The sequence below is a fragment of the Lutjanus erythropterus genome, chromosome 10 (genome assembly GCF_056507025.1).
Source record: "Lutjanus erythropterus isolate fLutEry1 chromosome 10, fLutEry1.hap2, whole genome shotgun sequence".
Classification (NCBI taxonomy): domain Eukaryota; kingdom Metazoa; phylum Chordata; class Actinopteri; order Lutjaniformes; family Lutjanidae; genus Lutjanus; species Lutjanus erythropterus.
In genome coordinates, this window is record NC_139326.1 from 39,685,732 (window position 1) to 39,712,133 (window position 26,402).

Sequence of the window (26,402 nt, forward strand, 5' to 3'; positions counted from 1 at the left end):
ACCTGCAGCACCTCCTGTGGCTTCACTCCAGCAGCTCCTGCCACTAGTGGGCATCCACAGGCCAACACATGGAGCAGGGAGGGGACTGCAGCACTGCATTCCTCCTGTCAAGCAGTGACAGGAGCCAGCTGGAGGCTTACCGCTCTGCTAGGGCTGGGCTACGGACAGGAGAGAGGCGCAGGGGGCGTGAGGGAGGGATTCTGGGAGGGATGGAGGAGGGAGGAAGAGAGGGAGGAAAAGAAGAGGTAGGCAGGGTTTGTCTTGTGATCACTCCTGCCTGTCTGCCTGGTACAGAGTGGAGGAGTGGAGGCACTTTGTGCTTTGTAAGCTTAAAGACAGAGAGAGCGGGAGAGAGGACCTGGTTGTGTCACTCCTGTCACCCAGCAGTGTGAGGAGTGTGTTGGCTGTTGACTCAGTGGATCATGGCTGGAAGCAGGTTGATGCTGCTGCTGCTGTTGTGCTGCTGCTGCTGCTGTGGGCCCTGGTGGCTGACAGGTACAGTATGGTACAGCATTTTAATGCTACATTAACAAAGTTGCGTGCTTGTGTATGAGGGTGGAGACTTGGCAAAGAGAGCACGAACAGCTTTAAGGTTCCTTGGCTGTAGAGTATTTTAAAGGACTATGTTAATGCAAGTTGACTGCTGCTGCCAGGGCTTAATGTTGAATGCGGTTTGATGAGGCAACTCCGACTACTGAAACCAGGCACAGAGACTGTAACTCTGGCACAGGGTGTGTGTGACAAGTTTGTCTGACGGGCAAGTAGTGCAATATGTCTAGCTGATGTCATCAGTATGACAGACACTGGTTTAATTGTGTTAAGGAAATCTAATTCACCTCTAATTGTGCATTTAATGGATATTTCCACTAGTCATTTCCTCATCTGCAAATGAGAGTGACATGGGAAATCATGCTTTCCCTCAATCAAATCTGCATGTTCATCTGTCCGTGTGCACGCTGACCTCTGTATCTAATTCAAGTCATTTGTAGTAGTCTGACTTTCCAAGGCCAGAACCTTTGTTCTTTCATTGATTAACCAGATTTAAATTGTTAGATCAAATATGACTTCCATTGTGATCCATGTGAAGCATGTGCTTTGGCTGCAGGGAGGCAATAACTTGAGATAGAGACCTCATTTACAATGTAGCCAAGTAAAAAATGAAAAAAAGAAAAGCTCCTAGACACAGACAACCACCAGCATGAAACTTTGGCAATAAAAAGCAAAAACTGCATTGTTAAAGTAAGTTTTAGTACTAATCATATGTTTCTGTCCATGCAGGTGTCCACTGCGAGGTGGACATTAACGAGTGTGACAGCAATCCCTGCCAGAATGGTGCCACGTGCAAAGACGGTGCCAACTCCTATAGGTGTGACTGCCCCGTGCCAGAGCCTGGCCGGGAGCCCTGGGGTGGGCGAGACTGTGACGTCCTCCTGATCGGCTGCCAGCAGCACGAGTGTCAACATGGAGCAGACTGTGTCCCTGTGCTGACCGACGACAGGCAGCACGACTACACCTGCCAGTGTCCCCCCGGCTGGACCGGAGGTCGCTGCAACACCTCCACTACCTTCTCCTTCAACTCTGAGGGCTATGTTCACATGCAGCTGCCTGTTTTGGAAAACAGGACAAAACGAGAGACTAAAGAGCACAGTCATGGCCTCCACATGCAGCTTAGGTTCAAGAGCACTTTACCCAACATGGTGCTGTACTACCGGGGCACTACAGAGCGCTTCATATCCCTGGAGCTTGTGGGAGGCTCCCTTCAGGCCAGGGTGAAGTCAGGGAAGATGCTCCAGGTCACATACCCTGGTACAGTCAATGATGGAGAGTGGCACCAGGTTACCGTGACCATGGACGAGAGGCTGGTCCTGCTTGTAAAAGGACCCGGCTGTGAGGAAGAGTGCCAGGTGAAGAATGAGGGTTACAACGATCTGATCTTCCTCCAGCCCAGCTCCTTTCATCAGATCTATGTTGGGGGGGCACCGCAAGAATATTTAGCCCATACATCCAGTGGGAAGGGGTTCATCGGCTGCATGGAAGACCTTGAAGTTGACCATAAGATGCTCCTGCCTCAGGACCTCATCAGAGAGGAGAACCGGGGCTTGGAACTGGGATGCAGCAAAAAAGATTGGTGTCAGGATGACCCGTGTATGCAACGTGGGCAGTGTGTGGACATGTGGGTTAGTGCCAGCTGTACATGTCGTCGGCCGTATTTCGGAGAAAGCTGTGAGAAAGGTGAGAGTATCTATAGTACACCTTATAGGATTGCAGGAAGACACTTTACTTTTACAGCAAAAACACTTTTTACGGATCACTGGATAGATTAATTTGTGCCTAGTGAGCAAAGTGGGAGTCTTGAAGTCTATGCGTAGGAGGAGGTGTTTTTATGATTCTGTAGTAGGTGGAATTCCCACCCTACAGCCAGTACTTAAGTGATGGTTCTGTTTTTTGTTGAGGGTATGACAAAAAATTGTATGAACGGAATCTAAACGCTCTCCTAATGAGGACTCAGCAAACACTCGGTCCAGACAGAGCTGGATGTATCAAAGTCTGAGCTTCTTTACTTCCTCCACTTTGTAGATGTAGCTCTCACTGCTGTTTGGAGCTGCTGTCATGCAAAACTCCATGTTTGGTTAATCAAATTATGAGGTAAATTGAAAACAAAACATATACCACATATAGTAATATAAATTTAAGAATGCAGCAAGTCAATATGCCTAGTGTTTACCAGAGATGGGACAGGGTCTTTGTTTTGCAAGTCACAAGTAAGTCTCAAGTCCCAACACAAGACAATGAAGTCCCAAGTCCTTTCCTAAGTCCTAAACATTGAGTTTTAAGTCCTGTACAAGTTGTAATGTAACAGTGAATTTCAAGCATCATTGATGTACAAGGTTACTTAGCTTTCAAGCTCATGTTAGCTAAACATTAGCTTGCAAACAATGTTAATAATAGTCTTGACTTAATGTTCTTTGTGCAACTTCAAATGTCATTGAAGTTGGAAGTTATCTCCATCTCAATACAGGACAACTGTACCTGGACTGAACACAGCCCATGTAACCGACAGTGGCCAGTTTGACAGTACAGACATGTTTTTTTTGTTTTTTTTTCAGGCTTGGCTTGGTTACAATAGCTAGCAGATAGTGGTTAGTCTACTTTAGCAACAAGTAAACTAGCTAACTGTTAGCTAAATCAACTTGGTACTGCACTCTGTCATTGAACTTTGAATTTAACTTTAATTACATCTTTATGAAAAGTCAAAAATGAGAAGCATTTCACAGTGCATTAACACTTAATCAGATCTTTATGTCAAGTTTAGAATGTATCACTGTGACTGAGAAAATATTCTTGACACAATTATATTCGTCTTATGACAGCCAATGTCAAAACCAACCACACATGGCAATATAATGTCATGATCATGTCAACTTGTCATAACAAAGGCATCTCAAACAATGTCAACTTTGTATTAAAGATTACATAGTTGACTGAATGACAACAGTCATAAACGTTCATTAAGGTGTTATATCATTTCCTCTGGTTATGATGAGGACTGGGTATTGGTACTCAATACTTTTAGGGTATCGATTGGAATAACCTTGTACCCAGTAGTATTGAAAGTTCTCCACTCAAATGATACTTTTTGGTACCCAGGTCTCGAAAAAAATGGCTAATCACTGAAGCATTCTTCACAAAGAAGAAGCTTTTACAAAAAAGGTATCAAATGAAGTACTCTATTGGTATTGATGTCACTTTAAGAGTCCCAGTATCGTATTTTTTTAGCCCTAGTTATGACAGTGTCAGGTTGGTCTCAAACACACCCCTTCAAACAAAGTGTTATCAAAAACTGGCTGAGTTTGATATTGTAGTGCCCCTTTAAGGAAACCAAAGTTAAGCAATGCTAATACAGGCGTAGCATGTGCTGGTGTGTTGAGGTAAGATACTGACAATGATGTGCTTCCCACCCCCACCTTAGAGTATCCATCGTGGACCTTTGGTCATGAGAACACCACCAGCTACGCCATCTTCAACATCTCAGAAACCCACGGAGAGAACTTCACCATCTCCTTCTCAATGCGCTCCCTCAAACACAATGGTCTGCTCCTGCAGCTCCACCGCGAGGGAAAGCCTTACCTGACGATCTATTTGAAGGAGGGCACTGTTGCTATTTACAGCCCTCACACAACACTGCTATCTGAGGCCAAGTTCGTCACTGACGGCAACAATAACCTGGTGACCGTAAAGGTGCACTACGGCCATGTGGTCTTTCCCAAAGCAGGGAATAGCCGTGCCTTAGGGAACGTGAGCGTAGAGGCGGGGGATGTGGCGTATGTTGGAGGGCTCCCTGCAGGCAAGAGCATGAACGCCTGGGGTGGACACTTCAAGGGCTGCCTGCAGGACATTCGGCTGGACCACAAGCATCTGACCACTGAGGACCAGTCAGAGGGGCTGGAAGTTTACCAGGCGAGGATGGAGAACGTGCTGCAAGGATGCCACAGTGATGACACATGCAAGGTAAAGAGACAAATATGGAGTCTGCTGTATGATTATCACTTTTACTATTCAGCAAATGCATGCTGGCAAGTCAGCTAATATGCTAATTGTGTTTGTTTAGAAACTTAAACTTTATTTATTGAGTTGCTAGAACTCTGTACTGTACATTCATTCAACTCATCATTTCAAGTCAACACATTTCAAGTTAGAAGAACTCATGTTCATAAATTTGTATGTGTTCTGAAAATAAATACAAGATATTTTAATTTAATCAACTTAAAGGAGCAATGTGTTGCCATTGTCCATCCAAAATGAGTACAGCAATTTAAATAGTAAGTTAGACCCATAGACTGTATATTAAATACATTTTAATCCAGTTTAACACATTATCTATGATTGAAATGTGTTGTTCCCCTGCCCCCTCCTCCTCAGACATGGAAGGCTGCAGGAACTCCGCAGGAGTGCAGGATTGGTGCATCCCTATGAATTTAAGTTGATCAGCTGGCAGTTGTCTGTCAATGCTTGTTATTCTGAAAACAAAAGCCCACTGCTGTGAAATTTAACACTCAGGAGTTTATGTTAATTGGCTGTCTCACTGCCTGCCAAACTCCATTGACATTTTGCTCAATTTAAAAGTTATACACATCGATGTCTTCTGCATGATTATTTATAATTTCTTACATCTCATAAACAGACACTTCATCTTTCAAAGAAAATTCGGCATCAATATGAACTCTGATTATTGTGAAAAGGACATACAAAACAGTTATTTTGGTTCAGAATGGAATCTAGTCTAGTTAGCCATGCTAACAGTGTAGTGATAGCTGGGCTGGACTGTATTGCCTCAACCCTATTAACATTGATCTGGTTGTGAATCCCTTTGAGCTGTTTGTTAGCGCTCAATCCTCTCTGCAGCTTTTACCTGTGCGGTCGCACCAGGTGAGAGATTTTACAAGTGATCATCTAATCCATCCATCTGTGTTTGTCTGTGCGCAGGATGAGCCCTGTTTCAATAGTGGACAGTGTCAGGTCACCTGGAATGACTTCAAGTGCGAGTGTCCCATTAACTACTCAGGGCGTCTGTGCGAGACACGTTTGTGGTGTGTGGACAGCCCTTGTTTTGATGGAGTGCGCTGTGTGGACCTGCAGGACGGTTATGAGTGTGAGTAATCCTTTGGCACTGACTATCACTCTCTTTATCAAGGAAGGGCAAGTCAAGTCAGGCCAGGTCAAGTTTGTTTAGCTCTTAATTTCTTAATTTGACTTGCAGTCTGGAAAGGTTTCTGAAAGTTCATTTAACATCAGATAGTGAGGACAACCTGCCAATCTTAGACCCTCACTGACATCAAAGGGAAAACTCCTTAGTACAAGAGAGGGAAGAAACTCCATGACCTCAAGAGTCTGACTGCAAGACTGATAATCCTACACCACGCTGAAATACAGAAACAACAACTGACTGTGTTAGAAGTAGATATACAATATGTAAGAAATGTAGTAAAATATTCAAAAACCAGCTAGCACTGGCCCATCCTTTCTCATAATACCACTTTGTGCCTCAAAAGGTGATGGTGAGTCACTGTAGTGTCCAATCTGCTCTTGGTCAAACAACACCAACATGGTTTCCTTGCTGGGTTTTGCTACTAGTACCCAGCGCTGACCTGGTAACCGCTGTACAGGCCTCCACAAGAAGGCGCTGATTGATAGTCGAACTCCCTCCTGCTCCTTTCCCGCTTCATGCCTCTCCTGTCCTTGCCATGTCTTGATGGTTTAAAGAGTCAGAGTCCTGGTCAGAGCTGCTGTAAATTACTTTTGTACTGTATTCCCTGTTGTAAAGCTGGCCTCAGTCAGTCTGGCTCTGTACTGGGAGGCTGGTGGGCCTGATCCGGTTGCTTGCTCTTCCAGCTCTGGTTCTGATGACCTTGCCAGCAACCCCCGCTAGGTCCCCATTCCTCAAGCCTAAGACCAACTCTCACTACTAATTAGTACAGCTTCAATAAGACGCAGTTAGTGGTTACTCCGGTGATATAGATGTGTCTCTTGATTACAATTGTCACAGGATGTGCGCACATTCAAAAAGCAAAATGGCTTTGATAGCTGGTGAAAGATTATAGTCAACAGTTCAAATCAACATTTTGTACATCCTTGCTGATTCAGTCATAAAATGCCATTTCAGAGTTGCATCTGTTTGTTTGTCTTTCATGATGACGTTGCACTGAAGCTTGTCTATGCTGCCCCCTAGTTGTTTGGAGTATGAATTCAACAGGTTGCCAGTTCTTTTATATTACACCTTTAAGAGGGGCATATTAATTTTAAACATTTCTATTGAAAGAATACTTCATTGATTTACTGTTGCATTCACATGAACTTTGTGAAGACAGATTATTAAAAGAAGAATGGACAAAGTCAGCACAGCACAGCACACTTTCACAGGAAAGTGAAATTTCCTGATATTTACTCTCTATTATATGGATTAGACACATTAGGCACATTAGACATGAGCCTGGTAAACATCTTTTTGTACTGCTGGCTTTCATTTATATATAGTCCCAAAGCCCAGTCTAAGAAAATAACTTTCAACATGTCATCCAACCTGGAATAACGCCAAAGTGTGTAATAGACAATCAGATAAGACCACCGTGACAGTGTCACATTTTGCCTCACCTCAGTGTAAAAAGTAAACAAAGTTAGCAGTGATTCTGGTTTGATTTTCCAACAAAACGTTTGCTGAGAAATGTTTCAGGTGACAGTCACAATTTTGTTAGAGTTAGGCAACAAAACTACTTGGTCTGGTTTAGGAAAACCTCATGATTTGAGTAACAATAACTACATCCTTAAAACAATCAACTTTTACTGTTGGTTTCCCACAGGAATCAAACCTGTGTGAAAGTCATTTGTCATGCAGATTTTCCTGCTCTTTATACTACATTCATCCTTTGCCCCCATCATTACTGATAGTATGGCACTTTCATATTTGTTCTCTTCAAGCTACTGTATATGTCATGGGGTTGGTGGGTCTATCGTATGCTTTAGCATTAAACCGGGCTGCATTATCATGGGTAATTTAACCACGAGTGAAAGAGCGCCCCTGTAACAGTGATATACTGATGTAGTAACTGCAAAAAAGAGCAATATCTCATTCTTTGTCTTGCTAATGTCAGAAAGATCGAGAAAATAAGACTGCTGTTAGATAATGTCATTTGTTTCATTGCTTATGCTCGACTAATGTGTTAGCAGTTGTGACAGCCAGCTGATAAACAAGTCTTTTTATGATAATTGTAGAGCTTCTGGATTAGAGACTCAAACTGAATCAGCAAAATAAACTGCAATAAAAGTGAGGTGGATACACTAATTGTGTATGCAATTCACACTGTCCCTTTAACATTACTATACAGATAGGATGTGATAAGAATAAAGTCAGTAGTGAGCAGCTACAGCAGTGGATTCAGTTTGAACAGTTGTTTTAATTTGATTTAGAGAGCTACCAGCTATGCTGTAACGTATCTGAACCTGACACCATGGCGTACTCCAAAGACAGCAGATCCAATCAGTACATCTACATCTAAAATTTACTCTTACTTTTGATTCAGCACACAATTGTTTGTTTGAGTAACTTTCCAGACCTGCTCACATGATCTCCTGCTCCCACAGGTTTAACTGAAGCCATCTTTCAGGACAACGCTCTGCAGTATTTTGCCAACAGCTCCCTGCTGAGCCCTGTCACCAACATCACCATGGATATACGGACACGGGACACAAATGGGATCTTGTTGCGAGCCTCCAGCAGAGCTGAGGTCTTCTGTGTGGGTCTGCTCAACTCCTCCCTGCTGGTCAAAATGGACAGCGGTGCGAGTGCGGAGCTGCTGGCCTTCACCAGCGACAGGACTGTTGCGGATGGAGCGTGGCATCGAATCCAGCTGACCATGGTCGATACCACACGGTCGGTGTCTCGCTGGCGCCTCACTGTAGACGGGCAGAGAGTAGGTGGCAGCTTCGGCGTCGGTGGCAACCTCAACTTCCTCAATGACACCAAATTGTGGCTGGCTGAGAAATACACTGGGTGTTTAGGCGAGGTGAGAGTGGGCGGAGTCTACCTGCCGCTCATAAAGGTACCAGAGGCCCCTCAGGTGAGCCAATTCTCCAGACTGGGTGGTCACGAGCCAATCATAGGGTGCCAAGGCACACCCATCTGTGATTCCCAGCCCTGCCTCAATCAGGGTGTCTGTCAGGACCAGTTTAATGAGTTTAACTGCAGCTGCAGTCCAGGATGGGAGGGGGAACTGTGTGAGGTGGAGATCAATGAGTGTTCTTCAGATCCCTGTGTCTATGGGACGTGTAAAGACCTGATGGCAGACTACCAGTGTGACTGCGAGCCCGGATACACGGGGAAAGACTGTCGGGATGAGGTGGATAACTGTTTGGAGTTCAACTGTGTGAATGGAGGAACCTGCGTGGAGACGGTGGGGACACACACTTGTTTGTGTCCTGCTGGATATGTGGGCAAGCGGTGCCAGTGAGTACACACTCTCCTGTTTCTCTACAGCACATTTTACACAAATTTACAAGAAAAAAAAAGATATTCTCTGAGATTAAAGTCACAAATTTACAAGAAAAAAAATCTGAAACATAGTGACAGATATACTAAAATTGTTCCACATCCTTGTACCGGCTATGTAGTTGGATTTAGCAATAAGGAAATACTTCAGTATCAATTAAATCTGATGATCTGTTGTATTGTGTCTTACTTGTAGTGCTGTTTATCCATCTAGACTTTTCTTAGCATGAGCTGCAGAGTTTTGGAGATATCAGCTGTAGAGATGTCTGTCTTCACTCCAGTATAATGGGACCGGCTAACTACCAAAATACACCTGCTAACTGTATCACAGCGCAGAAGGAAGTTTACATTATGGTCATGTAAAAATTAATGGTGCCCTCCTTGGCTGAACCATAACGTTAACACCACCCAAGATAGCTGGGGGGATGATACGGTTGGCGGAAGTAGAAAGAAAGTAGTTCCTACATGAAATTGCTCACAACAAGGTCTGTGAATTATCTTGATAACTGAGTCATGATTTTTGGAGATAGACTTTTTTCAAATGTATTTTATGGCACCACAAGCTGAGTGCTATCTAGTCATAATCATATTGGAGAGAAGGCAGACATCTCTATGGTCTATATCTCCAAAACTCTGTAACTCACATCATAACTATCTTGTAAAACTTACCTTGTATTTTTTGGTGAACTGTCTCTTTAAGATCACAATTATTTACTCCAAATTAAAGTGTCTATCTTTACTAACTAATTTACTAAGAGTGTTTCCACAGTGATAACCACAAAATGTAACGTCAAAAACATTACTAATGTTACTAAAATGTTACTCACTGCAACTTTTTCTATGAAAATGTAAACACAGACAAACTGTACAGAAATAGCTGATTTTCTTGCTGTTGGTCTTTTGTAACCAGTTAAAAAATTCTTATAGTAGCTTTAAAAATGTAAATATATCTTAATTTAATAATAATTAAAATACCATAGCCACATGAAACCAAATAGTACAATTTTATGTTTACACAAAGGTTGCCAAACTAGTATGGTGCCTGTGCAATGACAAGGCTTTGGTCAGACACTTGAGTTGATGTTGCACAAGCCAGTGTTAATGTTAAAGGCACAGTTCACCCCAAAATCAAAAACACACATTTTTCCCTTGGCCTGTAGTGCTACTTATCCATGTAGATAGTTTTGGTGTGAGATGCAGAGTTTTGGAGATATCGACTGTATAGATGTCTGCCTTCTCTCCAGTATAACAGGATTTTAATGACACTCAGCTTGTGGTGCTCAAAGCACCAGAAAAATACATTTTAAAAATTCAAAACCAGTGTCTCATTCCAAAAATGATGACCCGGTTACACAAGATAATCCACAGACCTTGTTGAGAGCAGTTTCATGCAGGAACTACTTTCTTTACCAAAATATGCTCAAGTTGGGATGTTAAGTATATGGATATGGTGTCCACATACTTTTGGCCATATTGTGTATCTAATCTATGCCACATGTGAACTATACTTGATCAATTGTATTAGGTCTGATGAAAAAAAAAAAAAAAACATTGTTATTGATCATTTCTACCAACCCAATTAAAATTCTACTTATTACTCCTTTAAAATGGCATTTACGGAGACAGTTCACCCCAAAATCAAAGGTACATACTTATCCTCTGGCCTGTAGTGCTATTTCTTTCTATTTCTATTTCTATTTCTATTTGTTTCTTTCTAGTTGCAAATAAAGTAGTTCCGATTCTAAAATAGTTCCAGTAGATTCTACTGCAGAAATAAAGTAGTTCCTCCATGAAACTGCTCACAACAAGGTCTGTGGATTATCTTGAGTATCTGGATCATGATTTTTGGAAAGACACACTGGTTTTGATTTTTTCAAATGTATAATTTTGCTTTGAGCTCCACAATCCGAGTGCCATTTACTCACATAACATGGGCAGAAAGACAGACATTTCTATGGCCGATATCTCCAAAACTCACCCATCACACCTGCTCAAGTTTATAATTTTGGAAGACAAAATTATTACTGTATTTGTGGGATTAATTGTGGGGTTCTTAGTTTCACATATACTGCTTTTGGGTTGTAATTAAAGGTCAACTAACTACAAAATAATTCAACTCATTCATCAACTGTATCATGTGTTTCCAGGTGGCGTTTCCCTCCAGTGGCATGTGATACAAACACAGATTGTCTTAATGGAGGGGTGTGTATAGGAGGAGACACTGGAGGTAACTGTACCTGCAAGCCGGGATACACCGGAGCCAGGTGAGAGCAACACACACATACACACACACACACACACACACACACACACACACCTGCTTCTCACCGGTGAGTGACTCTAAACCACAATCCAAGTGTAAAAGGTCAAGAGAGAGAGTGTGTGTGTGAACTCTGTCAGTCAGCGTTGTGTTAAAGCCCTGCTGATGTGTTTCAGGTGTGAGACAGAGATAGACGAGTGTGCGTCCAGCCCCTGTCTCAACGGTGCCACCTGTCTGGACAGACTCAACCACTTCCAGTGTGAGTGTGTGCCGGGCTACAGCGGCACGCTGTGTGAGAGCAACGTAAGTGACACACACGTCATTTCACTGACACTGGCTTTGAGATCATTCACAACATACACTGTGAGTGAGTGAGGTTTTAAAACCATGTACTCAGGTTCCAACAACACAACAAAACCATCTGAAATCAGGATTTATAAAAAAAACACTAGAGATTGTAGAATTTGTAGAAAACACATAAAGAAGCCATGTAAACTTTTAAATTACAATTAATACCTGGAACTTACTAGAATGAAGATATAGTATTGAATAGATAAAGCTGAATAGGTTAGAATGATTTTTGAATTATAAAAAAGGGGGTTATCATCACTGCAAATTCTGATAAAATGGAGTAAAGACAACTTATATAGTTGTAAAACAAAATATGAGTGTACAGGGATATAGAAAGTAAAGAAAAATACAGTTCTTTGGTTTTTTTTGTTTGTTTATTATTGTTATTTCATTTTTTGTGCCTGTGTGCTCTATGATTTTGTTACTTTTTAAAATGTTTTTTTTATATATACACAGTCAGTTTGCCAGGGACCACAGATGAGATTTAGCATGTGTCTGGCACATAGACATAAACATAAAAGTATGCAAAACTAGATTGCAACATTATAGTGGATGATGAACAGCAAAAAGCACAGTGTGGAACAAAATGTACCATGAGGGAGATAAAACAAAAATTCATAGAAATACTGAATAAGTATGATTTGAATTCAGCATGAAATATAATTTAATACAGGAAATAAAAACAAAATGCTTCAATTTGAAGCATGTTGTATATCCTTAATGTTTAGATGCAGTATACTTAAATCATAATACATAATAATATGTATAATACTATACTGTACTGTAGTATAATTTATATAACAGATAGATATTCAGTATAAAACTCACACTATAATGGTTAAATTAAGTCCTTAGCTCATGTGCATGCTGAATCGAGGGGGCCAGTCTGTATGGACTAACTACCTTGTGTTACACCGTTACTCCCCTGTGTCCTCAGCAACACACCTATACACCTTTTTCTGTCTTGGTTCAGAGACAGTAGTTGTAGAAGGAGCAGTGAAGAATTTACCTTGCATGGCAGCTGAATTCACAAGATCATGAGAGAATCCATCTTGCCAGGCTCCAAGCTATCCATTTGTGTCAGCACCAGCGGTGGTGCGAGCCAATCAGTGTCCTCGGAGGGACTTCTGGCAGTAGTGGGTGTGGCTTTAACTGTGCCTATCCATGGAAATGACTTGTCTCGAATAAGCAATGGCAGCTCCTGAAGAGATTAGCATAGATACTGTGATAGCATCAGTTATACATGACATCCAGTCACCTGTCAAGTGTTGTTTGAAAGTGCCTGCCCTTTTCAAATGAGTTTGTATGGACAGCTTCTCAGATGGTTCTGTGTAACAAACCATCTGCTGTGTCAGGTTAGTGAAAAACAGGTTAGGACAAATTTTCAAAATGGCAGGAAATCGATCTAGACACAAAACGGTATAGTTTACATGGACAGATTCGCCTGGACCCACAGAATCCACTAAAAAAAGGTTCAGAAGTTACAGGCCAAAAGGTAAAGTTTGCCACCATCTTGCCAAACTGCACCAACTTCAGCACTGTACTCCCTTGGGACTTCAACTGTGAAGTCTATTGGATATACGGTTGTTGAAAAAAATCGAAGGACATACAGACAGAGAGAGATTTCTTCCTTTGGCGCTTTTTATCCTTCTTAAATATAATTAAGAAAAGTGCCACTGTGGCCTGCAGGCCCATGAGTTACAATTAAGGAACAATGGGTGCCATATTAAAAAGTGGAACCAAAAAAGGTATGTTCATGTGTACTTTGTGATCTCTCCTCTTGCAGAAAGGGGAACAAAGGGAGCGAGTCCCCTGGTTGGCAGTGACCATCCCCCTGACCACCCTGTGTGTGTTACTGGCCATCCTGGTGGTGTTTTTCCTCATCATGACGGCGCGGAAGAAGCGTCAGTCAGAGGGCACGTACAGCCCCAGCTCGCAGGAGGTGGCCGGTGCCAGGCTGGAGATGGGCAGCGTCCTCAAAGTGCCCCCAGAAGAGAGGCTCATCTGAAACCTGCAAGCCTCACCTCACAGCCGCAAATCCAGTGGATGTATCAATGTTAACAGGCGGAGAGAACATGGAGGATAAATCAATGAGTGATCCTCCACCTGCAAGAACTACTGACGCTGGAGCCTCACAGATGGACAGGTAAAGGCTGAGAGACAGTCTACTGATCACTCAGGCTGTCCTGCTGGACAACAGAGGCTTTGATGTCCTGGATGTCCACATGTAAAGTTGAGTCTTGAGAACTTTCTCAAGCTTAAACCTTATGGAACCAAAATCCTGTGAGGACCACATGTTCTAAAGGAAAAGCCTGTGGATATGAAGACATTTATTCGCACAGGCTGACAACTGCTGAAGCTGAAATTTTCTGACGACCTCCACACGGTCATGTCAGGGCAATGAATTCATCATTTATGGTTTAGCAAAGCAAAACATTCAAAACCTTATGCTGATTCTGTTTTGCATGACAGGGCAAAGATGAATGTGTAGAAGGAGAAAAATACATAAATTCTGTCAAATTACAGCTTAATTTGCATGAGTACAGGTTGCATAATATTATCAGGGGAGCCATTTCTCCACCAACTCTTTGTAGCAGTATTATATTACATATATAAAAGGGTTGGAGAGAGACAACAATTTAAATGCTGGCTTCATCTCTTCTACTAGAATTGTCTTGTCCACTTGAGTTCCTCTTTCCACAGTAAATTTTTACATTTTTGTTGTTTGTTTGTTTGTTTAAAAGGGATAGTTTGGATTTTTTGAAGTAGGGTTGTATGTGTTGCATATCCATAGTCAGTGTGTTCCTGCAGTGTACTGCTGTGGACAGGGTCAGCACCAAAGTGTGTTCTAGACACCTAAAAACAATCAATATCAGTTTAAGTGTACGCTATATTTAGAGTATTTTTGCAGCTTTACCTTGCTCTTAGACAGACTTTTATGATGGGAAACTTCATTCTTTATTCTTTGTTTGGATCTCTAGTAGTTTCCACAAAGTGGTCACTAGTCTTTCTGGGTTCTACACAAAAGCAACAATAAAAAAAGACAACAATTTAAAATCAAACAGTACCAATAAGACAATAAAAGACACAGCACCATTTTTTTTATGAATTAAAAGGTTCTAAAACGGCAGTAACAAAATTTGCATGAAATTCATTCAGTTTTGTTTTAGTGACTTTTTGAAGTAATGTTGGCGGGGAGCATACTGAAAGGCCTTTATAAAAAACAGTTCTCATCATTCAGTTTGTTCATGGACTACCAGATGACCAGTACTCACTGGACGTGTCACATACCCATGACAAAAAACACTATATACTAGTTTATCACCAGAAAAGTGAGGTGCATTATTCAAAATGACTGTAGGCATGAATAATTAGATTTTAGTTTAGCAACTATAGTGAGCCAAGATAACTGATTATACTTTACACACACATTGCCACGGAAAAGAACATGGAAGAACTAATCTGGCTGCTCTGTTCTGTGCAGAACAAGCGACTGAACAATATCATTCGTAACAGAAGTTGGAACATGGCATATGGCTCATATAAGTCAAATATCGCTTTCCTCAAAGCAACCAAACTCCACTGGCAAAAACAGTAATTTTACCTCGCAGAACACAGGAGTTTCTGGTTACCGCTGAACAACTCCTGTGTTCTGCGAGGTAAAATGATTGTTTTTGCCAATGGAGACTTGTTGCTTTTGCAAGAGCAAAGATGCTTAGAACAGCTTCAGCTTCTCACCTGAAAGCTGCCACAGGGCAAGATAAAGCAGTGAAAAATTCTAAATTTAGTCTAGACCTAAACTGATATAGATTAATTCGAGATGTGTAAAACACAGTTTGCTGCTGACCCTGTCCAGAGCAGTGGAACCTTGTACTATGTGACTTCAAAAGATCTGAAATTTCCATTGAAGCAGCAGTTGCAAATCAGTGCAAGAAGCAATGTATTTTTGATTGAAACCTCATGTTCTCCTTTGCCGAATCAGACATTTTGAATTTATCGCCTGGAGCAGCTGTGATTGAATATGGAAAATTATTTTTGTCCCATGGGAAAGGAGCGTTCTTAAGATGAAGGAGAGTTCTTCCATCATGTGTCTGCAGGTTTTCATTCACTCTGTTTCTCCTGACTGTATCTAAGCTGCTGCAGGCTTTAATGTGAATGAAAAGATGCAAACAGTTCATGTGATGGAACATGAAACTAGAACCCCCACATGAATGTGTGGCTGGACATCACTGCAGCCTCTGCAGGAGTCACAATCTGTTTTTGTGTTAATAACTGCTGTATTATATTGTCAATGTGCACTGTATGACTCACGGGCTGACTGCTCTGAACATTCTTTGTTAGTCTGTGAGTGTTTTATTTTATCATGTCTTTGTGTGCAAAAGTTCAAGTCACTGTATTTTCTTTTATGTTTTGTAACATTTTCAAGGGGAGCAAACAGTATTTAACTGTAGGAATTTTATTGCTGTGGTCTAAGGTGGACATGTCAGTATTTATGGACATAAATATCATTTTTCTAGCGTCAGAAAAAAAAAAAACAGGAAGAAAAAGGGAGACTTTATTGTTGCAGAGATGTCTACTTGAATTGTAGCTAATTTATAGGAACAATTCAACACTTGGAAAATGCACATACTTGCTTTCTTTCTGGGAGTGAGATGAGAGGAAGCATTAAAGCTGGGACGATACACTTATCTCCTAATTCAATGCTATCACACTAGTTGTGTGCTGATTTGATATGTATTACAATTTGATATTACGATTTATTATTTATACTAGACCATGAGACAGAGTTTAATCATACACGTCAAGAGGTTGTAGAAAATACACATCAGTTCCGACTTTTATTTCAGCAGCAGCATTTCTATACTGCATATAAAAGTAGTAAATAAAATACTTTTTAAAGTACACTGTTACATTTAGCTGTTGCTGCTCAGCAGGATAGTGCCATAAAAATAATACATAAAATAAGATGTTAGGCCAAAATGAATGGATGCTCATTTTTCTTATTGTGTCAGTGGGAATTCCCCAGTGGTGGAAAGAGTACTGACAATCTGTATTCAAGTGCAAGTACTGTTACATTACTAAAATATTACTCAATTATGAGTAAAAGTACTGGTATTATACTTGAGTAAAAGTACAAAGAACTTATCTCAAAAACTACTCAGAGTACTAGTTACTTCGGTCCCATAATTTCATGGTAAAGAAGTGGTAATATATTATAATAATATATTTATTAGTTTCCCTATTCATCAAATGGTTTTGCCAGATTAAACGATGTTGAATGAGGTGCAGTTACTGACATTTTTAGACTACTGATTCAATATTCATTAGTTTTAGTCCGTATGTCCTGGTTTTCATTGACCTGCTTGTGATCAGATCACCTTATTGGCTACAAAAATGCAAACAAAAGGTTTGGATAGTAATTCAACTTATGATTTTGAAAGTAACTAAGTAGATTACATGGTGTAATAAAAACTTAAGTACAAATGTTTAAAGGGCTCTCATGTGACTCTGAGAAAGAAAGCAAAGACGTGTTTCACCCAAAGGAACTGTTTGTCATTTCAAGAAAAAACTGTCAAGTCGCCGTTTTCCATACTGCTCCAGACAAACCTACACTGTAGCTTTGACATAATGTTTCACAAATACTGATCAGACTGCCATAGACCCTCAAGGTAATGTTATGAATTCTTTGCGTTAGAACTCACATTTGTACTCCAGGAGATCCCACCCACTTGCCTTTCTCTGTGTACTCACCAGTGCTGCTAACTTTGTAAATCCACTGAACCAGGATGCTTTTACAGAGAACTACAGGTGCTGATGTGATGCGAGCTCAGAATGATGTTCTGTACCAGTTTCATGTTAATGCAACAGGAAAAGGAAGTGACATGCAAGTCACAGCTGAATATGAAGCAGAAAGACACTGGTCATTACACTGAATGTAGCATTAAAGGGACAGTTCACCCCCAAATCTTTACCTGTAGTGCTGTTTATCCATCTACATCTCTTTGGTGTGAGTTTCAGAGTTTTGGAGATATCGGCTGCAGAGATGTCTGCCTTCTCTCCAGTATAATGGGAATAAATGTGGTGCTCAAAGCTACAAAAATATATATTCAAAATGTCAAAACCAGTGTCTCTTTCCAAATACATGATCCTGTTACTCAGGTTAATCCACAGACCTTGTTCTGAGCAGTTTCATGGGGGAACTACTTTATTTCTGCAGTAGAATTCACTAGAACTATTTTAGAATCTACCAGAACTACTTTCATTTCAATTAGTAAGAAAGAAATAGAAATAGACAGAAATAGCACTACAGGCCAGAGGAAAAGTATGTACTTTTGATTTTGGGGTGCACTGTCTCTTTATTTGCCATTTTAAAGGAGTAATAAGTAGAATTTTAATTGGACTGGTAGAAATGATCAATGATGATTACTTTCTAGATTTCAAAGTTGACTTTTTTCCATCAGTATAGATTGGATACACAATACGGCCAAAAGTATGTGGACACCATACCCATATACTTAACATCCTAAGTTGAGTATGTGTTGGCAAACTTCTCTACACCAATCCTAAATCAGCCTGTGTATGTGTACTGTTTGCACCTATGGTATTGCAGATATTGACTATAAGCTTATGTCATGTTTATTCATGTGAACATGTGGTTTCCTTGTGAATGCAGGAATCAGATTTGGTGATAACAGTGCAACCATTCTTGAGAATTGGGATAGATCATGTCCTTCCCCCCAAAATATTTTGCTTTAATTCTTATTTTTAAACTTGCTTTGTGCCAGAAAGCATTCTTGTCCCAGACAAGAATTCACAACATCAAACATTTAAAAATGTGTTAAAAAACCATAAAAAGGGTTAGCTATACACTAAAGGCCCTCTATTTTTTGACAAATGCATTAAATAATATTGCTATCAAATGTGTCTCAACCATAACATGTCAACTCAATAATGGTTTAAAAATGTGTATTTTGATTAACATTAAGAAAATTCTGAGACACTTTAAAAAATAAAATGGCTGTTCATTATGGCTGTACTGTGAAATGAAAAAATATAACATTTTGTCAACTCTGTTAGACGTCAACTCTGTCAGATTTTCATCTAACGGAGTTGATGTCTACATTTCGTTAAGAAATGAATCACTAGGAGGCTGGCCCACTACAAGATTTAATAGCCAATCAAAACCCCCTAAAAATACAGTTTTGTCCCAGTTCTCAAGAATGAGTGAGTAAAAATAGGAAAAATGTATATACAGTTCAGTCAAAGTTCACAGCATATGTAGAATTTGGTGTTGTTGTCATTCCTACTGGCTTCCTGTCAGGTTTAACAAAAGTCAGAACTCACTTCTTTAAAGCGACTGCAGGGAATGTACAGGTATGTGCATGACGAGATAGTATGTGCCTTCATGTTCTCCTGCATCCACCAAACACGACAATCCTGTGATATGTACAGAATGGTAGTGATTTGACACTGGAGTTGTTTTTACTAAAGCTGTACTATGTACAGCATTCTGTAGGTCAGTACATGAGGAGCTCTATGCCAAAATATAATAGATTCACTTTTGAAAAAAATCAGGATCCAGTTATGGGGACCTGTAGTGTAATTCACACACTTAAAATAACTGTTTCTGGGCTGTCAGTGATTTCTATGTAGTGTTTATTTTCTAAAAGTGAATCCTTCATTTTGGAATAAAACTCCTCATTTGCACTCAGAACACTTGTTTATATGAGGGAAATTTTCTGATGTGTCTATAAAGTAAGATGTATATAATCAGTGCATAGTTACACTCTCACGTTGTGTATATAGCTGGAAGTGGTTCTTTGATTGGAATCAAAGTGGGTGGGCGGGTATGAAACGTGTCTTAAACAGTGTTCAAGAAAAAAATAAAACAAAGAAAGTGAATGACCTGGATGGATGTTTTTACTCTGTTGTTTTAAATATATATTTTATGCTCAGTTTTACATATCCAGTAAAAGAAAATGAACATATACCATGCATGAATGAGGAGCAAAATTTTAAAAAGTGGAGGATTCTCATTAGAAAATTTATTAATGAAATGGATGGAAGAATAGTAGATTAGTGTGTCTAAAATAGACTGGTATACAATAATTTTATTTAATAAGGGGTGTTATTTCATGTTCATTTCATTCTATAGACTTATAGCTACATGTTAATGTTAATAAACATCTTATAAGAGCCTTTCATCTACTGACTAACACTGGCTTTAATACAAAGTATTTCTTGGTAACACTTTACAATAAAGGTATATTAATTAAAGTTAGTTAATGCAGTAATACACACTGACTAACAGTTAATTAACAACTAACGTGTCTAGAAACATTTACTAATGGTGTTTATCTTAACTAATGTTATTTAATAGTTTATAATCATGCAATTAAAATTAGAAGATACAGTAAAAAGTGTTAACTAACAGTTAAAACAATACTAAGCATTAAGTTAATGTTAACAAATGAAGGATTTGCACGTTAATTAAGGCACTAACTACTATAGAATGGTTGATAAAGATGATAACTGACAAGTCATGAAGTGCATACACTGTAAAAATAAAACTAACTTAAAAAGTTAGTGTCCAGACTAACCTTGACACTAAAATTTTAAGTTCACAGAATTTAAACAGACGAGCTGAGTTATTTTTCTAATGATTCAAAACAAACGTTTTTAGTCAAATAAACTTTTTTAATATGTTAATTTGTACTTGACAAAATATGGTCAAGAAGCTTCAATAAACTCTTCAGTCACACACACAGATGCTCCTTATAGCTCATAGCCTGACCTATAAGTGATGTTTGTGCATGTTTATAAGCATTAATTAACAATAACTGGCCAACTATTAATGCTCCTTGTGACTCTTCTAAGTCCCTTAAGTAGTTAATGCTTATTTAGGCATTTGCTAATGTTAATAAGTGTCCTATTGACCCATTTTTTTTTTTTTTCTTCAAAGGCAAATTTGTATAATTTATCATTTATATAGAGATCATCTATTCCTGTTTTTTCCCAACCTTTTTTTTCTGGGGAGGCATTTTTTAAAAATGACAAAACATGTTAAATACTTTAGAAATGAGAAATAAATGCATTTAGACCGAGTTAACATGTTATCTCATTATTTTTATTTCCTTTCATCAGGAAAATAAACTATAAAAAAAAAAAGTTTACACATCTCAAATATTTCAGGGCAATTTATTGTAATAAAATGTTGAGTTCTGAGCACAACTCAAGCTCTTTGGTTTCAAAATGAACTTAAAACAAGTTTTGCCAAGCTATAATCTTTCAAATGATTTACTTTTTTTCTTCAGATAAACTTGAATCTTTTAGGTTTAGAAACTCAAATAAAAAGTATTTAGTATTAATATTTTCAGTATTATTTTAACAATACATTTGGTTGCTAAAACTTTTTTTTAACACTTTAAGAGTTTGAATTTGGCTCAAAACTGTCTGAAAAATGTCTGAAGTCAGTTGCTCGGTCTTCTTTTTTACTTTTACAGCGTATGACATTTTAGCCTACCTCAAAGAGTGATAGAGAATGAGACAAAATAAGTGTTAAGAAAGAATGAATAATCTTTTGTTTTTTCCTCTCATCAGTAAATAATACAAATTTTGATGCTTTATAAAAACTGTACTGCTGATATGAATCTTAATTTCTTTATTGACCCAAATGAAATCTCCTGTGACCTGTGGGTCATGACCCAGTCTCTGAGAATGACTGATCTGTGCTGATCTATGCTGCAGTGAGAAAACAGATTGAAATATATATATTAACTATCACTAAAATCTTTTCAAAAAACAAATGAACAAACAAAGACATTTATATCTGCCTTCAAAAAAAATAAAAACGATATGCTGAACTGTTGACTCCCTTCCACAGCCCCCTCCCTTTAAAAAAAACATCTTCTTTTCCCATTCTGCTGTGTTCACCCTCGCCACCCCTCCCTCCTCCCCTTCTCTTTGAAGCTATAATGGTGCATTCCTTTGTGTCTCTGACTGACTCCCACCCAGGCTGGCTGCTGTCTTGGTCAGTGCTTCTCCTCCCTAATGATGGAAAGTGGAGCAGCACAAGCAACCTCCCCCTCCTCCTCCCCCCCCCCCTCCTCCTCCTCCTCCTCTTCTTCCTCCTCCCTGATTCTACAGTGTGGTGACGGAGCAGCCAGGAATGCTTGCATGTAGACCATCCTGCCACTCCACAGCAAGTCAGACTGACACTGAAGAAACACACGTAGTCACATCAGCAGTTAGTCTCTGCTTCCATTGATATATCTGAAATTAGAAACTTGAAAATATCTGACAACACATTCTACTGTCATGAAGATCACATCCTGGATATTGTTGGAAAGACATGTTGCTGAATTGTTTTAAAAGTAATTCTTTATAAATTTTAACCAATATTCTGACTGTCTTATCTATGTATTAGCACTTCCATTGACCAATAAAAACAAGATGAAAATGTTAGGGATGGACAAGAGGTGAGATGTGAATAATGATCAGCTACCCAGGAAGTCAACTTGCATGCATTTCCTGCATGTCTCATAAACTTCACAGAAATATTTGGGACTAATAGCAGAACTGATACACAGATAAATTTCATGGCTCTTTACTCATTATGTTTGTTAAAAGTAGTGGACAACTTGGACAGCATGCAGTAGACAAATGCAAGGTAAAGGTCACCGGACCTTGAGGTAGCTGGATTCTTGCGATCACATGAGAATTCATCTCACCAGGCTCCAAACTATCTGTTTGTGTCCTCACCAGAGGTGGTGTGAGCCAATCAGGATCCTCAGAGGGACTGCTGGCAGCTATGGGCGGCTCCTGAAGAGGTTAGCATAGATACTGTGATAGCATCAGTTATATCAGAGCTGATTTCTTCACTGAAAGAAGAGCAAAGAACAAACAGCACTGGCAGGATAAAAACCCAAAATAGAAAACAACTTTAAATCAATCAATAATTAAGTACATAAATAAGTTAAAATATGATAAAATAACTACGTAACAAAATAGAAGAATATGCCAGCTAGAAAACAGATCAATAAAAGTAAATGAATAGATAAATACACAATAATAATAAATACAAAATAAATAAAGAGATAAAGTTCAATTAAAGACCAGGCCAAAAAGGTAGGTCTTTAGTTTCCTTTTAAAAACATCAACACTCTCTGTGGCCCTCAGGTCTTCAGGCTGTTCCACACACATGAACATTAGTGATGAAATGATGCCTCACCTGAAGATCTAAGGGTTGTAGAGGGTTCATACGATAAAAGCAAATCTGATAAATAAGTAGGGCAAAGACCATTAAGAGATTTATAAACCAGTAAAAGGATCTTAAAATCACTTCTGAAGCACACAGGAAGTCAATGTAGAGACTTTAAAGTTGGTGTGGTGTGCGAGCTGTCTTTCTGGTCCTCGTCAGCACACAGGCAGCAGAGTTTTGTAATAACTGAGCGATGATTTTCTTAGGAACACCAGAAAGTAGAGCATCACAGTAGTCAATTCTGCAGGTAATAAAAGCATCAGTGTGTATGTGTTGGTTTGGGAGAGAAACGGTCGCACTCTGATGATGTTCTTAAAATGATAAAATCCAGTTTTTGTTATACTTCTAATATGTGGCTCAAAACTAAGATTTGAATCAAAGATAACTTTTTACTCGTTGACAGGGTTTTAGTGTCAGTTCTCGCAGTTTTGCGTTAAGTTTCTCTCTCTGAGCTTCAGGACCAATAATTAAGACCTCTGTTTTGTTTGTTGGTTGAGTTGAAGAAAGCTTTCTGCCATTCGGGAAACTGAAGCCGTGCCTCCTGATGGGTCCAATGACTAAATAAAATTTTGATATCTTGCTTCACCATATAGAGGTGTATTAAATGAGGCAAAAAACCCTTCAATATCTACTTTTCATTTTGTAATAATTTCCACAGATTTGTCTATTAATTTGCTTTTGTAATAAATTAGTTAAATTGTAAAGAGACTTTATGGACACCCTGCAGAACCAAACCAATTGAAATGTGTCAAATTTGCCAAAAGCAAAAAACAGTTCTCATTATTGTGCCTAAAATAAAGATTACTGTGATCAATTATTTTTTGCAAATACCTGACATATCAAATATGGTACAAACAAAATATCATATATGTAAATTATATAGATTTTCTTTAAAAAGTCGAATTTTCTGGCATTATTTCATCACATGTCAGTTGTTTACAGGTTTAGAGCGACCCAGCACTTTATATCTCACCCATGCCTGCCCATATTCCTGTGAAAGTCGGTATACATATTCATGCTTAGATTCCTGGTGCTACAAGGCTGGTTTAAACTCATTATTAGATCAACTTACAGTTTGCTGTCAGCACACTGAAATGTCAACCATGTCCTTCAGACAGTGTGACATATATTGACATCTTGCTATACAAATAAACTTCATTATAGTCTCTCCCTCCCTGGCCCTCAGAGTAGGGTACACAGTGCACCCTCCACCCTCCCCCCCCTCCCCACGCCTCGTGCACCTCCTCCTCCACCCATCTGCCCCTCGCTCTCCCTGACTGGATGGCTGGCTGGCAAGTGACAGGACTGACAGACGAGGCCTGTTCCTGGGTTAGTATCATGTCGGCGGGGAGCGAAGCCTCCCGGCGGTGTCAGCCATCATGGTGCCAGCTCCAGGTCTAATGAGGGAGACTGCCGCCTCGGCATTCCCTCCCCGGTGTCAGGAATCGGCCGACAAATCAGCAGTGCATCACGGGCCCGGCACAAATGATATGTTGACAAATGCAGATATTTCACTTTTAATTGACACTAAGAGACAGAGATGATCCGGCTGCCAGGGCTTCTGAGGAGACAAGGACAAGACAAGATGGGAGAGAGATATGGAGAGGGAGAGAGGCAGCAGGGAGGAGAGGGGGGGAGGTGGAACAGTGTTAGAGAAAAGAAGATAATGGAATAGGCCTTGGAAGATGTTTAATATTTGCGCAGGGTGTCATTTTTTCTGTGTGTTATGGTGGAGGGGGAGAAGTGAGGGGGGGTTGAGATTAGAGGTGTGTGTTTCTGAGACTTGTCAGCGCTGACAGCCGCTGTATTATACGGCAGCCTCACAGCCGACTGACTCCTCTAAACCCTGACAACATTGCCTATTCATTTAGCCAGGTGGGCTCTCTCTGTAAAGTCCCCTGTCTCAACTCTGCCTGACAAAGGCTGGATTAGGGAACACTTGATATTCTGCTGTGTTTTGCTCTTATTGTCTGCTTGCTAATTCATTCTGGGGCCATATCTTTAATAAGTCACACCACAGCCGTCTTTATAATGATGATTATGATGAAGTTTTGATTACTGGGTCGTGCATTGTGCCTGCATGACACCATAAGTTCATATAAAGAGACTCACTGTGATGTGTATACAAACAATAATACAATTAAAAGAGATAATAATAGTTCACGTCATTTTCTGTCAGATTTTCAGACCTTCATGTCAAGCACACAGTATGCACTTTAAGTCAACTCTATACCCTGCAATCTTTTGAGAGAGAGTTAGCTCAAATACAAAATTGGAATTAAACGTCCTCTCCAGTATTTAATCATCTGCACATCAGAATACTTTTTTAAGATTTGCCAAGCACTTCCATGAGAAACTGACACTTTTAAAGGGAAAGTTTTCAACAGTTCAACCAGCTTTGTATCATTGCAACAGAAGGTAACAGCAAAGTGGCAAAAGTCCACACATTCTGTACTCAAGTAGAACTACAGGTACTTGTGAAAGAACAGACTCTGGTAAAAGTAGAAGTACTGATTTAACTCAAATAAAAGTGAAAAAGTACAGGCTTTCAAAGTATAAATGTAAAAAGTAGCGTTCTTTGTTATGTCGTGTTATGTTTTCTACGTTGTTTTTCATCTTGATACATCTTTTGATTCTTGTTACATCTTTTTTTTGTCTGACGTCTTTTTTTTGTTGTTAAGTCTTTTTTGTGTTATATCTTTTGTTGTCTTTTTATCTTGTTACATTCTTTTGTCTTATGTCTTTTTCTGTCTTGTTATGTTGTCTGTCTTGTTGCATCTTTTTTTTATCTTGATACATCTTCTTTTGTCCCATGTCTTTTTTGTTTTGTTACGTCTTTTACATTACATCTTTTGTGCTGATTTTGGTCTTCTTGCATTTTCTTTGTCTTGTTACATCTGTTATGTGCCCTAATGGACTTTATTTTTCCATTTAGGTTGAAATCAGTCTGATTTTGGGAAGGCAGCGCACAATGATACAAAATAAAGATAATCAGCAATTTCCTTCAAATGCATTAAAACCAAGTTGAGGAGCCTCTTTTGAAAATGCGAGGAAAGGAAAGTACAGATATTTGTGTTCAAATGCACAAAGTAAAAGTAAAAAGTTGCGAGAAAAATAAGACTAAAGTAAAGTACAGATACCTGAAAATTCTACTCAAGGCTGACAAGAGAGGGGGTGACTCCTCATCACTCTAAAATGAATGCAATGTTCCTGTAAATATGAAAGAAAATGATTCCAAACGTATGAAATCAGGCATTCGTGGCTGCATACATGAGTCAGAATACTGTCTGGAGGAATTACAGTGTGGGGTATGGAGGAGGAAGGACACCACCACTGCTGAGAGTCAAGTCATCACTGAACTGGTGCTGCTGCTGCTGTGCACCAGTGGAAACAGAAGTTGAGTCAGTGTGCTGCAGTGAATTTTACAACATGTGGACAGAGGACTGCTGGAGACACTTCAGGTCCCTGTTAAAATCTGAGCATAGAGATGC

The 26,402-nt window shown here is 39.6% G+C and overlaps 1 protein-coding gene across 1 annotated transcript in view; it reads left to right on the forward strand.

Moving 5' to 3' along the window:
• The window catches only part of crb2b (crumbs cell polarity complex component 2b), a 42,509-nt gene extending 26,489 nt beyond the window's left edge, over window positions 1–16,020 (forward strand). Inside the window, exons 7-13 of the mRNA XM_084729300.1 lie at window positions 1,279–2,232; window positions 3,971–4,509; window positions 5,485–5,650; window positions 8,137–8,998; window positions 11,188–11,304; window positions 11,477–11,603; window positions 13,438–16,020. Of these exons, the coding sequence (XP_084585426.1) occupies window positions 1,279–2,232; window positions 3,971–4,509; window positions 5,485–5,650; window positions 8,137–8,998; window positions 11,188–11,304; window positions 11,477–11,603; window positions 13,438–13,659 (2,987 nt within the window). The 3' untranslated portion in view covers window positions 13,660–16,020. The remainder of the gene's footprint in view (window positions 1–1,278; window positions 2,233–3,970; window positions 4,510–5,484; window positions 5,651–8,136; window positions 8,999–11,187; window positions 11,305–11,476; window positions 11,604–13,437) is intronic.
• Window positions 16,021–26,402: the final 10,382 nt, after the last annotated feature.